The following is a 17,221-nucleotide window of genomic DNA, read 5'->3' on the forward strand; positions in this document are numbered from 1 at the left end:
AGTGATGGAGGTGGCAATAAAAAGGTAGTGGTAGTGAAAAAAAAAGGGGGCACAGAGTGGAGTGTTAGCAAAGAAATATTAATATCAGTAGTAGTATTAATAGTGGAGGTAGTCTAATGAACAAGAGAACAGAGGAGCACTGCAGGAGAGCTAATGTTCCACCAGGGTAAAACAAAATCCCTGCAGGGCAAAACCCCATAGGACAGAACCCACCTAGGCAGAAGATAGGAAAGGTGAAGAGGTAAGAAGAGGAGATAAAGATCAGGTCAAGTCATGAGTGTTCTGAAGTTAGGAGCATGTGATAATGTAGTGAGAATGGAAGGCAAATATTTACAGAGACGAAGCCAAATTCAATTATATTAGACCATAGTGTAATTACTAGTGAGAATCTGGTGCTATTTTTAATTTGTATTTTTATATTATTAGATTAAACCTAGTTGTACTATAGCTCATTTTAGCTCAATACATAGACTATACCAAAGTCATTACATTAGACCTTAGTGCAATTACAAGTGAGAGTCTTGTGCTATTTTTAATTTGTATTTTTATATTATTAGTTTATACCTAGATTATAGATTATAGATTATAAATTACAGGCATGTCTTGCTACTTCTACTTACACTTAGGTCACACTACACATACATGTACACATTTATTTATACACACTCATCTGAGTTTTCTTTGATTTTATCTTAATAGTTCTTGGTCTTATTACTTTTCCTTTTATATCCATGGGGAAGTGGAATAAGAATCTTTCCTCCGTAAGCCATGCGTGTTGTAAAAGTCAACTAAAATGCTGGGAACAATGGGCTAGTAACCCCTTTTCCTGTAAAGATTACTAAAAAGAATAAGAAGAAGAAAATTGTCAAAGTGGGAAGTCTGAATGTGCGTGGATGTTGTGCAAATGATAAGAAAGAGATGATTGTGGATGTTATGAATGAGAAGAAACTGGATGTCCTGGCTTTAAGCGAAACAAAGCTGAAGGGGGTGGGAGAGTTTCAATGGAGAGGAATAAATGGGATTAGGTCAGGGGTTTCAAATAGAGTTAGAGCTAAAGAAGGAGTAGCAATAATGTTGAAGGATAAGCTATGGCAGGAAAAGAGGGACTACAAATGTATAAATTCAAGGTTTATGTGGAGTAAAATAAAGATTGGATGTGAAAAGTGGGTTATAGTAAGCGTGTATGCACCTGGAGAAGAGAGAAGTGTAGAGGAGAGAGAGAGATTCTGGGAAATGTTGAGTGAATGCGTGGGGAGTTTTGAATCAAGTGTGAGAGTAATGGTGGTTGGGGATTTCAATGCTAAAGTGGGTAAAAATGTTATGGAGGGAGTAGTAGGTAAATCTGGGGTGCCAGGGGTAAATGTAAATGGGGAGCCTTTAATTGAGCTATGTGTAGAAAGAAATTTGGTAATAAGTAATACATATTTTATGAAAAAGAGGATAAATAAATATACAAGGTATGATGTAGCACGTAATGAAAGTAGTTTGTTAGATTATGTATTGGTGGATAAAAGGTTGATGGGTAGGCTCCAGGATGTACATGTTTATAGAGGGGCAACTGATATATCGGATCATTATTTAGTTGTAGCTACAGTTAGAGTAAGAGGTAGATGGGAAAAGAGGAAGGTGGAAACAACAAGTAAGAGGGAGGTGAAAGTGTATAAACTAAGGGAGGAAGAAGTTCGGGCAAGATAAAAGCGACTATTGGCAGAAAGGTGGGCTAGTGCAAAGATGAGTAGTGGGGGGGTTGAAGAGGGTTGGAATAGTTTTAAAAATGCAGTATTAGAATGTGGGGCAGAAGTGTGTGGTTGTAGGAGGGTGGGGGCAGGAGGAAAGAGGAGTGATTGGTGGAATGATGAAGTAAAGGGTGTAATAAAAGAGAAAAAGGTAGCTTATGAGAGGTTTTTACAAAGCAGAAGTGTTATAAGAAGAGCAGAGTATATGGAGAGTAAAAGAAAGGTGAAGAGAGTGGTGAGAGAGTGCAAAAGAAGAGCAGATGAAAGAGTGGGAGAGGCACTGTCAAGAAATTTTAATGAAAATAAGAAAAATTTTTGGAGCAAGTTAAACAAGTTAAGAAAGCCAAGGGAAAGTATGGATTTGTCAGTTAAAAACAGAGTAGGGGAGTTAGTAGATGGGGAGAGGGAGGTATTAGGTAGATGGCGAGAATATTTTGAGGAACTTTTAAATGTTGAGGAAGAAAGGGAGGCGGTAATTTCATGCACTGGCCAGGGAGGTATACCATCTTTTAGGAGTGAAGAAGAACAGAATGTAAGTGTGGGGGAGGTACATGAGGCATTACGTAGAATGAAAGGGGGTAAAGCAGCTGGAACTGATGGGATCATGACAGAAATGTTAAAAGCAGGGGGGGATATAGTGTTGGAGTGGTTGGTACTTTTGTTTAATAAATGTATGAAAGAGGGGAAGGTACCTAGGGATTGGCAGAGAGCATGTATAGTCCCTTTATATAAAGGGAAAGGGGACAAAAGAGACTGTAAAAATTATAGAGGAATAAGTTTACTGAGTATACCAGGAAAGAATTAGAGGTAAGACAGAATGTAGGATTGCGGATGAGCAAGGAGGCTTCAGAGTGGGTAGGGGATGTGTAGATCAAGTGTTTACATTGAAGCATATATGTGAACAGTATTTAGATAAAGGTAGGGAAGTTTTTATTGCATTTATGGATTTAGAAAAGGCATATGATAGAGTGGATAGAGGAGCAATGTGGCAGATGTTGCAAGTACAGTGGACCCCCGGTTAACGATATTTTTTCACTCCAGAAGTATGTTCAGGTGCCAGTACTGACCGAATTTGTTCCCATAAGAAATATTGTGAAGTAGATTAGTCCACTTCAGACCCCCAAACATACACGTACAAACGCACTTACATAAATACACTTACATAATTGGTCACATTCGGAGGTAATCGTTATGCGGGGGTCCACTGTATATGGAATAGGTGGTAAGTTAATAAATGCTGTAAAGAGCTTTTATGAGGATAGTGAGGCTCAGGTTAGGGTATGTAGAAGAGAGGGAGAACACTTCCCGGTAAAAGTAGGTCTTAGACAGGGATGTGTAATGTCACCATGGTTGTTTAATATATTTATAGATGGGGTTGTAAAAGAAGTAAATGCTAGGGTGTTCGGGAGAGGGGTGGGATTAAATTATGGGGAATCAAATTCAAAATGGGAACTGACACAGTTACTTTTTGCTGATGATACTGTGCTTATGGGAGATTCTAAAGAAAAATTGCAAAGGTTAGTGGATGAGTTTGAGAATGTGTGTAAAGGTAGAAAGTTGAAAGTGAACATAGAAAAGAGTAAGGTGATGAGGGTATCAAATGATTTAGATAAAGAAAAATTGGATATCAAATTGGGGAGGAGGAGAATGGAAGAAGTGAATGCTTTCAGATACTTGGGAGTTGACGTGTCGGTGGATGGGTTTATGAAGGATGAGGTTAATCATAGAATTGATGAGGGAAAAAAGGTGAGTGGTGCGTTGAGGTATATGTGGAGTCAAAAAAGTTATCTATGGAGGCAAAGAAGGGAATGTATGAAAGTATAGTAGTACCAACACTCTTATATGGATGTGAAGCTTGGGTGGTAAATGCAGCAGCAAGGAGACGTTGGAGGCAGTGGAGATGTCCTGTCTAAGGGCAATGTGTGGTGTAAATATTATGCAGAAAATTCAGAGTGTGGAAATTAGGAGAAGGTGTGGAGTTAATAAAAGCATTAATCAGAGGGCAGAAGAGGGGTTGTTGAGGTGGTTTGGTCATTTAGAGAGAATGGATCAAAGTAGAATGACATGGAAAGCATATAAATCTATAGGGAAAGGAAGGAGGGGTAGGGGTCGTCCTCGAAAGGGTTGGAAAGAGGGGTTAAAGGAGGTTTTGTGGGCAAGGGGGTTGGACTTCCAGCAAGCGTGCATGAGCGTGTTAGATAGGAGTGAATGGAGACGAATGATACTTGGGACCTGACGATCTGTTGGAGTGTGAGCAGGGTAATATTTAGTGAAGGGATTCAGGGAAACCGGTTATTTTCATATAGTCGGACTTGAGTCCTGGAAATGGGAAGTACAATGCTTGCACTTTAAAGGAGGGGTTTTGGGATATTGGCAGTTTGGAGGGATATGTTGTGTATCTTTATACGTATATGCTTCTAAACTGTTGTATTCTGAGCACCTCTGCAAAAACAGTGATAATGTGTGAGTGTGGTGAAAGTGTTGAGTGATGATGAAAGTATTTTCTTTTTGGGGATTTTTTTTTCTTTTTTGGGTCACCCTGCCTCGGTGGGAGACGGCCGACTTGTTGGGGGGGAAAAAAAAAAAAAAAAAAAAAAAAAAAAAAAAAAAAAAAAAAACCTAGTTGTACTTTAGCTCATTCCAGCACAACACATAGACAACACCAACTCCGTTATGTGTATTAGTGACTACACTCTACATGACCAAAATGCTATAGCTATACACTTGTCCAAACTTCCCACCACTACAGATATCAGTACTAAAACTCAACACACAACTCAGGATATAAATAACCATAATTTAAACCTAGAAGATGATTGATCACGTTGACCCTGATCTAAACCTCCATAATCTGACACACAATCAAAACCTATTGGAAAGTAACTGCCTTTACTACACAGCATCACAAGCCAGCACTATCCTAAACAATGCTAAAAGTCTATCAGTACTTAACTACAACATTAGGTCCTTAAGCAAACACTATGATGACCTCCTGGCACTCCTTGAATCACTAAAGACACCCTTCTCCTGCATTATTCTTACGGAGACCTGGCTTAAGCAGGACACAATAGATATCTACCCTCTACCAGGATACACAGCAATCCACAACTGCAGACCATACCAAGTTGGGGGTGGTATTGCAATCTATTACTCTAACCAATTATCTTGTATTAGCATCACTTGCTTTAGTGATGAATATTGAGAATACATTTTTGCTAATTTTACTGTAAAAAACCTTAAGACGCCTATAACAATCGGTGCCATTTACCGGATACCCCACACAAACATCCCAAATTTCAGTGAGAAACTAAAGGCACTAATAACAAACAGACAAATGAATAAGCACAACCTTCTCTTAGCTGGAGACTTCAACATCAACCTTGGCCTACTAGATGATCAGCCTGTAACTGATTTCATCAACAATATGAACAACACACTTCTCATACCAACAATAACTAAACCAACCAGGCTCACTGAAACAAGTGCAACCATAATAGACCACATATGGACCAATATACTAGCCCCCCTTAAATCAGGGATAATCACAGATAGCACTACAGACCACTACCCTACCTTCCTCTTGACAAACATTAGTAAACCACCACTTGAATACAACCAAGTTTCATTTAGACTCCATGACGAGGCCTCAATAAAGAAGTTCACAGCTGACCTAGAGACTGTTGACTGGCCTACAGAATTCTCCAAGGCCAATGGTATTGATGACTGGACAGACATTTTTCTTAACAAATTACTTAGACTATACAACAAACATTGCCCTATAAAAACGAAACAGATCACAAACAAACGACTTGGTTGCCCATGGCTAACCAGCACCATTCTGAAATCCATTGATAAGAAACACCAATATGAAAAGCAATATAGACAGGGCTTAATACACAAAGATATTCTTAAACACTATTCATCAGTCCTCACCAAAGTAATAAAGAAAGCCAAACAACTATACTACTCCAGTAGATTCACTGACACAAGAGGAGATATAAAAAAGACCTGGAAAACACTCTCTCAGATTCTAGGGACCCACAAACTGAAAAAAACCAAGAATATTGCCCTAACTAAACCTAATGAAACACCACTGCATCCCACTGACACAGCTAACAAGATAAACGACTTCTTCTCAACCATAGGTTCTAATCTCGCCAATAAAATCCTACGTACCAATGCCCATGCCGGGGACTACCTCGATGGAAATTTCCCAAATTCCTTCTATCTTGCTCCAACTGAGCCCATGGAAGTCACCGAGATTATAAAGTCACTTAAAAATAACTCAGGGAATCTGTCTCATGTCCCACCATTATTGTACAAGAGAGCGGCCCATGTCCTCTCGCATGCTATCTCATTACTTTTTAACAAGTCACTAGAAACTAGCACCTTCCCGAAACTACTCAAGACGGCAAGGGTTACACCAATACATAAAGGTGGTGACCCTACAGATTTAAACAACTATAGGCCAATATCAAACTTACAATTGCTATCCAAAATCTTTGAGAAACTCGTGCACAGGAGACTATATTCATTTATAACGGCACAAAACATACTCAACCCCTGCCAATTTGGATTCAGGAAAAATAAAAGCACTAACGATGCAATCATAAAAATGCTAGATCTGCTTTACACAGCATTGGAAAATAAGGAATATCCACTAGGAATTTTTATTGACCTAAGAAAAGCTTTTGACACAGTAGACCACGGCATCCTACTCCACAAACTTGACCATTATGGTATAAGAGGCCATGCGCTTGCATATTTCAAATCTTACCTTACTAATAGGTATCAGTATGTCACCATTAAAGACACAGCATCAACAACACAGCCACTTGATACTGGAGTTCCGCTTTGAAGTGTCCTTGGTCCCCTGCTCTTCCTCATATACATCAACGATCTTCCAAACGTATCTCGACACCTGAACCCCATTCTCTTTGCTGACGACACGACTTATGTCATCTCTCACCCTAATCTTGCCACCCTCAACACCATTGTTAATGAGGAGCTGATCAAAATATCGACTTGGATGACAGCCAATAAACTTATGCTTAACACTGACAAAACCTACTACATTATGTTTGGTAGCAGAGCAGGAGATGCGCAAATTAACATTAAGATCGACAACACTCTAATTACCAGGCATAATGAAGGCAAATTCCTAGGCCTATACCTCGACAACAACCTGAACTTCAGCACCCATATCCAACACATAACCAAAAAAGTATCCAAAATGGTTGTGATCCTCTCCAAGATACGATACTACGTGCCGCAAACTGCCCTTCTCACACTATACCATTCACTTATATATCCCTACCTCACCTATGCTATCTGTGCTTGGGGTTCAACTGCAGCAACACACCTAAAGCCAATAATAACCCAACAAAAAGCCGCAGTAAGAATAATCACTAAATCCCATCCCTGGCAACGCACCCCCCCACCTCTTCATAGATCTACACTTACTCCCTGTTCAGTACATCCACACTTACTACTGTGCAATCTACATCTACAGGACCTTAAATTCCAATATTAACCTTGACCTAAAACGCTTTCTTGATAGTTGCGACAGAACCCACAGGCACAACACCAGACACAAACATCTCTATGACATTCCCCGTGTCCGACTAAACATTTACAAAAATTCAATGTATGTCAAAGGCCCTAAAATCTGGAACACCCTACCTGAAAATTCTAAAACTGCAGACACATTCATCACCTTCAAAACTACCATCAGAAAACATCTTATCTCCCTGATACACCCTGTCAACTAATTACATGAATACCACCTGGTGGTTAACACTTACACTCACTCACCCATTTGACCATAAACAAAAATATCAATCTCAATCTCAAAATAATGAATCTTAACTAGTCATAAGTTGGCCTGTGATACTCCAATACTGAAATTATGTATAGTGCCAAAACAAAAGCATTCACATTGCTAAACTCACAAACTAGTATTTAGTCACTTAGCCATAATACCAACTTACCTCATAATTTTGTAATATTTTAAACTTAAGATTTAATTTAAGTCTGCCCGAAATGCCTAGCCATGCTAGGTGTTCTAGTGGTACTCTGTAATTATTATTTTACTACATGTAAACCACACAATAACCAAATTCTGTAAACTCAGCATTGTAATCCTTATAGAGAATAAACTTTGAATTTGAATAGAAGGGATGCTTCAACAAGACAGCATCTGTGAGGGCCAAGTTTCAGTCTCCTAAGTGTGGGTTATTTGTGTATCAAAAGCCCCTGATGATGCAGAGCATTTCATTTCAGGCAGATTAAAACTAGAACTCAAAACTATGCACTTGATACTATACAGTTGTTTCCAATCATTTTAAAATTAACATATGTTTTTAACATTTAAAAAAAAAAAAAGCATTACAGTTCACATATTTAACATACCTGTAACTTTTGGGTAATGCTTTCAGCAGGTTTGTGTACAAATTCTTCAACCTTGCTTGTGGTTATGTTGTCATCTTCTATCTCTATGACATCTGGTTTCTCTTCATCCTCTTTCACAGGTGCTGATTCAACCTTTAGGGCAGAGAGTTTTTTTTTTTTTTTACCATATTAACCACTTAAATTCAAGGTAGGGTGACCCCAAATTAGGAAACACATTCACCATCACCCATTCAATGGCTACCTTTCCAAAAATGTGCGCACTATATATCACAATTGCAACACTGCCACCCGTCCTTCAGATTAGAGGCACTCTTTGTGAATACAACTATGACAGAAGGGGTCTTTACCAGGAGACACAGTTACACTGAGATCACTTACTAGTTTTTTTTACCAGTGGAGAGTTACATTGTGATACCATTTACTAGTTGTCCAGTTGTATTAACTCCATATACTGTATATTTCTACAATAAAATACTTTAAATATTCTCCAAAATCTAACTTGAGTACATTACTTACATATGCTAAATGAATAATGGTCTTTTAAAAAACAAAGTAAAGTTATGGAGATTACTGAATAAAATGTCTCTGAAGATAGCATATAAGAGCACTGTTAACATAAGAATAAGCAGTAAAGGACGACAAACCTTCAGCGGTCTCAATCCTAGCTTTGCCCGAATCTTATTTGTCTCTTCAATTGAAAGTGAAATTTCCCCACTTCCACCAGATGGCTGTGCAGAGGGGGGAGAAGGAGTTCGCTTTGCAACTTTTGGAGGTGGCAGTGGTGAAATTCTGGGAGGTGGCGGTGCTGAGAGTTTTGATACCTGAAGTGGTGGAGCTGAAATTTTTGGAGGTGGTGGAATCCGCAAGGCATGTTGTCCTGAGTATGGCAAGATACAACACTCTTTAGTTTATGTAGTGCTCAGCCTATGAAAGCCATCCACAATTAAATACTTGGTAGAAATTTGCTATACAAAACTGGCATATATTTGTGCACTGGATGGGGGGGAGGGAACTACAGCAAAACATCTGAAATCAGAGTATGTAATCACATGCCAAAAGTCAGCCAACAGAATTACATCAGACTAGTTTTAGACAATACATACCACATCTACAGTTTTTTATAAGCTTTCTGAACATAAGACCCATTTATACATTCTAATGTTCACTAATTCAGACTTCATATTCTTCCTAGAGAGTCACAACATAACACATGGACATTACTATTATTATTATTACTACTACTACTACTGTGTATGTATTGAAAGCACTAAACCTAAAAGGGTCATAAAGGTCTTCATGACAAAGTGTAAGATATGGGGAAGGGGGACCACTAGAGGTGGAAGTGGTAAGGCAAGAACAATGGCTGAAGAATCATGGTTATAGCTACTGAAACAAACCAGTGCCAACTAAGTAGTCAAAGGTTTTCTGCAATAAAGGTAGGTGCATCAGAAAGGAAAGTAGACAAATTAAGCAGGGAGAAGGCATAAGAAATATAAATGGTGTGCTATTCAATAAATCAAACAATCAACAAACAGATATTATTATTATTATTTACAAATGGGAAACATTAAAACTATAGTCATCACTATGTGAAAAAAACCACTCTTAAAATTTAAATCAGGCTACTTGATGCTTCCTACTTCTCTCTTCTTGGCTATCCACAACCCTCTTAATTGTAGGGATGTGCCGTATTGGTATCAGTAGGTATTAACTAATTATGATGATATCAGTATTGGCCTAAATTTGAGTAACAGTAAGTACAGGAATGGCCGATAACCGAGGGTCCACACTGTCGGTTATCGGCCATTCCTGTTATCAGCCAACTCGCTGATTAGCCGGTTTTTCGGTTCCCAGTGATCGGCCTTTATTTCGGTGATCAGCCGTTTCAGACGTGTCCGTCTGCCAGCTGAGGCCGCTTGCGTGTCAGTTTGGCTGTGTTTCTCGCTGTGCAATGAAGCTTCTGCTCACACATCCAAACATTTCGCTTGTTTTCCTTCTTTTTTTTTTTGCAGTGTAACTGCAAAATAAGTAACCATGGCTCCAAAGAAAGTTCCTAATAAAGTTCCTGTGGTAAAGAAAGTGAGAAACACCATGGAATTTAAGCATGAAGTGTAGCAGGCATGCAAGGAGTGTAGCAGGCATGCAAGGAGTGTAGCAGGCATGCAGGGAGTGAAGCAGGCATGCAGGGAGTGTAACAGGCATGCAGGGAGTGTAACAGGCATGCAGGGAGTGTAACAGGCAGGCAGGGAGTGTAACAGGCATGCAGGGAGTGTAACAGGCATGAAGGGAGTGTAACAGGCATGCAGGGAGTGTAACAGGCATGCAGGGAGTGTAGCAGGCATGCAGGGAGAGTAGCAGGCATGCAGGAAGTGTAGCAGGCATGCAGGGAGTGTAGCAGGCATTCTAGAAGCCAGCATTAGGCTTCAATAAAGGTATGTAATACATGTACTGATTTAATTGTTAAAAAAATATTTTTATTTTTTTGTGAATACTTTTGTCTGGAACAGATTAATTGTATTTATATTAATTCTTATGAGAAATATTATTTTGGTTTTTGGCCATTTCGGTTTTAGGCCAAGCTCCTGGAATGGATTATGGCTAACAAGATAAACGACCTCTTCTCAACCATAGGATCTAATCTTGCCAGTAAAATCCCACGTACCAACGCCCATGCCGAGGACTACCTAGATGGGAATTTCCCAAATTCCTTCTATCTTGTACCAACTGAGCCCACGAAAGTCACTGAGATTATAAAGTCACTTAAAAATAACTCAGGGACTCTGTCTCATGTCCCACCATTATTGTACAAGCAGGCGGTCCATGTCCTTTCGGATGCTATTTCATTACCTTTTAACAAGTCACTAGAAACTAGCACCTTCCCGAAACTACTCAAGACAGCAAGGGTTACACCAATACATAAAGTTGGTGACCCTACAGATGTAAACAACTATAGGCCAATATCAAACTTACAATTGCTATCCAAAATCTTCAAGAAACTCGTGCACAGGAGACTATATTCATTTATAACGGCACAAAACATACTCAACCCCTGCCAATTTGGATTCAGGAAAGATAAAAGCACTAATGATGCAATTGTAAAAATGCTAGATCTACTTTACACAGCATTTGAAAATAAGGAATATCCGCTAGGAATTTTTATTAACCTAAGAAAAGCTTTTGACACAGTTGACCACTGCATCCTACTCCACACACTTGACCATTATGGTATAAGAGGCCATGCGCTTGCATATTTCAAATCCTACCTTACTAATAGATATCAGTATGTCACCATTAAAGACACAGCATCATCAACACGGCCAATTGATTCTGGAGTTCCGTAGGGAAGTGTCCTTGGTCCCCTGCTCTTCCTCATTTACATCAATGATCTTCCAAACGTATCCCAACACCTGAAACCCATTCTCTTTGCTGACGACATGACTTATGTCATCTCTCACCCTAATCTTGCCACCCTCAACACCATTGTTAATGAGGAGCTGCTCAAAATATCAACTTGGATGACAGCCAATAAACTTACACTTAACACTGACAAAACCTACTATACGTATTATGTTTGGTAGCACAGCAGGTGTTGCGCAACTTAACATAAGATCGACAACACTCTAATTGCCAGACATAATGAGGGCAAATTCCTAGGCCTATACTTCGACAACAACCTGAACTTCAGCACCCATATCCAACACATAACAAAAAAAGTATCCAAAACGGTTGGGATCCTCTCCAAGATACGATACTACGTGCAGCAAAATGCCCTTCTCACACTATACCATTCACTCATTGATCCATACCTCACCTATGCTATTTGTGCTTGGGGATCAGCTGCAGCAACACACCTAAAGCCAATAATAATCCAACAAAAAGCCGCAGTAAGAATAATCACTAAATCCCATCCCTGGCAACACACCCACCCACTCTTCATCAGAACATCCACACTTACTACTGTGCAATCTACATCCACAGGACCTTAAATTCCAATATTAACCTTGACCTAAAACCCTTTCTTGATAGTTGTGACAGGACCCACAGGCATAACACTAGACACAACCATCTCTATGACATTCCCCATGTCCGACTAAACCTATACAAAAATTCAATGTATGTCAAAGGCCCTAAATCTGGAACACCCTACCTGAAAACTCTAGAACTGCAGACACATTCATCACCTTCAAAACTACCGTTAGAAAACATCTTTTCTCCCTGATACACCCCGTCAACTAACTACATGAAAACCACCTGGTGGTTCACACTTACACTCATTCACTCACCCATTTGACTATAAACACAGAAATACAAATCTTAATCTTAAAATAATGAATCCTAACTAGTCATAAGTTTGCCTGTGATACTCCAATATAGAAACTATGTATTTTGCCAAAACAAAAGCATTCACATTGCTAAACTCACAAACTAGTATTTAGTCACTTAGCCATAATACCAACTTACTCCATAATTTGTAATAATTTAGAGTTAAGAATTAATCTAAGTCTTCCCGAAATGCCTAGCCATGCTGGGTGTCCTAGTGGCCCCCCTCTGTGATTAGTATTTCATTACATGTAAACCACACAATAACCAAAATCTGTAAACCCCACATTGTAATCCTTGTAGAGAATAAACTTGATTGATCGACTGATAACCGAGGGTCCAATGTATTGGCTATTTTTCTGGTACTGGTGTAAGTATTATACCAGTATTGGTTAATTTTGATGGTATCGGTATCTGCCTAAAATTGGGTACCTGCACTGGTAAAAAATCTTCGTATCATCCCGATCTTTTCACTGTTCTAATCTACAAAAGTCCTTCTCCCTCTCTCTTCTTGGTACTGATTTTATGGACACACCAAAATATATGTTATGCATTCATTAAAACATTTATAAAAGCTAATAAATCTAAGTTCATCTTTGAACTAAACCTAATTATTACCACTTTTCAACTGTTACCCAAAACAGAATTTTATTTATCAAAAAATTTAGGAAGTAGCTATGGTATGTAAATTATCTTGAAAGGAACTGTATCATAAAAAAAACTACATCAAAGATATGCATCCTGCAAATATGTTAATAAATCCATGAAGCCTTCAATGTTATACATTTGACCTTGAAGATTCCTGTATGCTAGTGGTACACAAGACAAGCATATATATTTTTGAAATGGTGATACAGTAATCATTTATAAATTGAATGGGTTAAAAAGCAGTACTGTAATTCCAAAAAATGACCTTCATTTTTATTCTTGAAAAAGTGTTATGCCAATTAGAATCATAGAGGGCATAAATTATGACCAATAATGATATATTCTTCTATTTAAACCAAAGAAATTGCAAAATATACTTACCCATCCCCCTTCCTCCCCATGGATAAAGAGCAAATATGGATTAAACTACAAGCTGCCTGCAGGAATAAACTATAATGATTTCATGACTATGAAAAATTGTGCAAACTATCTTACCAGGCAAATCATCTTTTAACTGAAGAAGCTGTTCAACGTCAGAGAGGCTGTCTTCGCTGAAGCTCGGAGACACAGAACGAGAGCGATCCTCTCTTCTCTTGCTACGCTGCTTTTTGTGTTTGTGATGATGTCTAAAAGAAAACTATTATTTCCAATATATCTTTTCAATAAAAAGCTAGAAAGAAGCAACACAAAGTACTGGAAGTATAGGTTCAATAAATATAACCTATAATTCTTCTAAACACTTAAGTTTAATTCTGCATGAACAAATTATTTTCATCCAACTTCACTATTAAAGAAGAATGAACTTAAAGCAGAAAAAAAAAAAAACTGACCTATGGTGATGTTTTCCTTCTCGGTCTCTGTCTCTGGACCCAGACCTGGTACTGTGCTTCTTCTTCTTCTCCTTCCTCTCTTCTCTGCTCCTCTCCCGATCTTTATCTTTACTTTTCTTAGAGGAACCCATAACAACAGAGAAAAAAGAGAAAGATATATCAGAAGCAAGGTAGGTACCACCTTATTTCCTCACGATACAGTCTTCTTCCCTGGCCAACACCTTGGCGGGTGCTGGTTAATAAATCTTTCTCTAGCTATTAAGGGACGGAGTATCGAGCCTCGGCCACTCCTAGTGTTGAATGAATAGGTACAGTATGCTGAGAAGTTCCTAGTAATAACAGCTGCTGAACGAGTAATGATGCCGCCTCACACGGCCGCCACCTTCACTTCTCTTAATGTTTACAAACGTTTCAACAACTGAACATCACTACTCGCTAACTTTCATTAATTCTATTTTCTCTAGGTAATACTGATATATATTTAAATATATATATATATATATATATATATATATATATATATATATATATATATATATATATATATATATATATTATTTTTTTTATTATCACACTGGCCGATTCCCACCAAGGCAGGGTGGCCCGAAAAAGAAAAACTTTCACCATCATTCACTCCATCACTGTCTTGCCAGAAGGGTGCTTTACACTACAGTTTTTAAACTGCAACATTAACACCCCTCCTTCAGAGTGCAGGCACTGTACTTCCCATCTCCAGGACTCAAGTCCGGCCTGCCGGTTTCCCTGAACCCCTTCATAAATGTTACTTTGCTCACACTCCAACAGCACGTCAAGTATTAAAAACCATTTGTCTCCATTCACTCCTATCAAAGATAAGATAAGATAAGATTTTGTTCAGATTTTTAACCCCGGAGGGTTAGCCACCCAGGATAACCCAAGAAAGTCAGTGCGTCATCGAGGACTGTCTAACTTATTTCCATTGGGGTCCTTAATCTTGTCCCCCAGGATGCGACCCACACCAGTCGACTAACACCCAGGTACCTATTTGCTGCTAGGTGAACAGGACAACAGGTGTAAGGAAACGTGTCGGAATGTTTCCACCCGCCGGGAATCGAACCCGGGCCCTCCGTGTGTGAAGCGGGAGCTTTAGCCACCAGGCCATATATATATATATATATATATATATATATATATATATATATATATATATATATATATATATATATATATATATATATATATATATATATATATATATATATATATATATATATATATATATATATATATATATATATATATATATATATATATATATATATATATATATATATGTATGTATGTATGTATGTATATGTAAAGTTGCTATGTCATTTCCACAGGGCTCAGCAGGAGGTTTCACCGGTTTAAGGCCTCAGCACTTAAAACAAATGCTCAATCCAGCACTTGGTGATGTTTCAGAGAGGCTGCTGTCTGAACTCACCAAATTTTCCAACCTGTGCCTGGCTGGCAGTGTCCCAGAGACCATTAGACCCCTTTTCTTTGGTGCCTCATTGTGTGCCCTCCGGAAAAAGGATGGAGGAATCAGGCCCATTGCAGTGGGCAACACCCTTCGGCGCCTAGTCGCCAAGGCTAGAGTAAGAATGGTGAGTCAAGAGGCTGCTGCAATGTTGAAACCAACTTGGCTCGGTTTTGGTGTTCAACAAGGATGTGAAGCAGCTGCCCATGCAGCACGAGTATATATCAACATGTCCGATGAAAAAGCGTTGATCAAATTGGACTTTGCCAACTCTTTCAACTCAGTCAGAAGGGATGCTGCTCTCCAAGCAGTTTATAGAAACTTCCCTTCCCTCTATCCCTTCATAGAATCGTGCTATAGTGTGACTTCCAAACTATTGTTTAGGACCATGAAATTGACTCGTGTGAGGGGTGTGCAACAGGGGGACCCTCTCTCCCGTTTCTATCCTGTTTGGTCATCAAGGAAGTCACAGAAGCATTCTCCAGTGAGCTCAATATCTGGTTCTTGGATGATGGTACCCTAGCTGGCACAACAGAATCTCTCCTAGAGGACATCAGAAAAATTAAAGACATGGGAGAAAGCCTGGGCCTATCTTTAAACCCCACCAAATGTGAAATAGTTTCTACCAATCGACAGATGATCCAGAATATTAGTGCTGTTCTACCAGGAGCACGAGCCACTGATCCAGCCAATAGCACTCTCCTTGGCGCTCCGCTTGGGTCCAATGCCATCGATCTGATGTGGAAAAAGACACTTATGTACAGTTCAGGACATTTATTAAAGGAAACGTTTCGCCACGAGTGGCTTCTTCAGTCCTAATACAGAGAAAACTAAGAAAACATTTATATATATAGTGGTAGGAGTCAGGTGAGGTGACGCGTGGGTAGAGGTGGTAGTAGTAGTAGTAGTAGTAGAAATGGAACTAAGGAGGTGAGGAAAGATATATATATAAATGTTTTCTTAGTTTTCTCTGTACTAGGACTGAAGAAGCCACTCGTGGCGAAACGTTTCCTTTAATAAATGTCCTGAACTGTACATAAGTGTCTTTTTCCACATCTTGTCGGTATCACCATACCATTTCCCCATCGATCGGATCCTAGAAAAAAAAGTCTCAGACCTCCAGACGATGGAAGGCAGGATAAAAGACATTGATACACATGAAGCCTTCTACCTACTCACCAGGTGCCTGTCAATCCCAAAACTTACCTACTTTCTGAGATGCTCCCCAGCCTTCAGTAGTCCAAAACTCAAGGAATATGACTCCTTAAGACCATGCTAGAGTGTATTGAATTTTTCCCTTGAAGATGGACAGTGGTTGCGAGCCTCACTTCTGGTCAGGCTTGGGGGGCTGGAAGTACACAGATCCTCCCAGATAGCTCTACCAGCTTTCCTATTCTCATCCACAGCATCAAACGAGTTAATAAGACAAATTTTAACTGATAACCTGAGTGACTCAGCAGGAATACAGGACCCTAACTATGACAGTGCCATCACTGAATGGGAGACTCTTGCTGTTCCAGCACCAAACCCTAGTGCAGCACTGGCTCACAAACAGTCAAGCTGGGATGGCCCGATCGCTGAAAAGGTGCTTGCCAACATGCTCAGGGCTGTAACATCTGACAGGGAGACCGCCCGTCTCCGGGCTGTGAGCTCACATCACTCTGGGGACTTCCTCCAAACAATTCCCATATCGGCAATGGAAACACGCCTCGACCCTAAGACCCTCCATATTTCAGTGGCTCTGCGCCTTGCTGCCCCAATTCACCCCAGCTCACACG

General features: G+C 39.4%; 1 protein-coding gene across 1 annotated transcript in view; it reads right to left on the minus strand.

Moving 5' to 3' along the window:
- The window catches only part of LOC128701786 (U4/U6.U5 tri-snRNP-associated protein 1), a 39,825-nt gene extending 25,525 nt beyond the window's left edge, over positions 1 to 14,300 (minus strand). The window contains exons 1-4 of the mRNA XM_053795711.2: positions 13,946 to 14,300; positions 13,611 to 13,741; positions 8,792 to 9,024; positions 8,148 to 8,279 (exon numbers count right to left, since the gene is read on the minus strand). Of these exons, the coding sequence (XP_053651686.1) occupies positions 8,148 to 8,279; positions 8,792 to 9,024; positions 13,611 to 13,741; positions 13,946 to 14,076 (627 nt within the window). The 5' untranslated portion in view covers positions 14,077 to 14,300. The remainder of the gene's footprint in view (positions 1 to 8,147; positions 8,280 to 8,791; positions 9,025 to 13,610; positions 13,742 to 13,945) is intronic.
- Between the last annotated feature and the right edge of the window lie 2,921 nt (positions 14,301 to 17,221).

This window comes from Cherax quadricarinatus, chromosome 37 (assembly GCF_038502225.1).
Source record: "Cherax quadricarinatus isolate ZL_2023a chromosome 37, ASM3850222v1, whole genome shotgun sequence".
Taxonomy (NCBI): Eukaryota; Metazoa; Arthropoda; class Malacostraca; order Decapoda; family Parastacidae; genus Cherax; species Cherax quadricarinatus.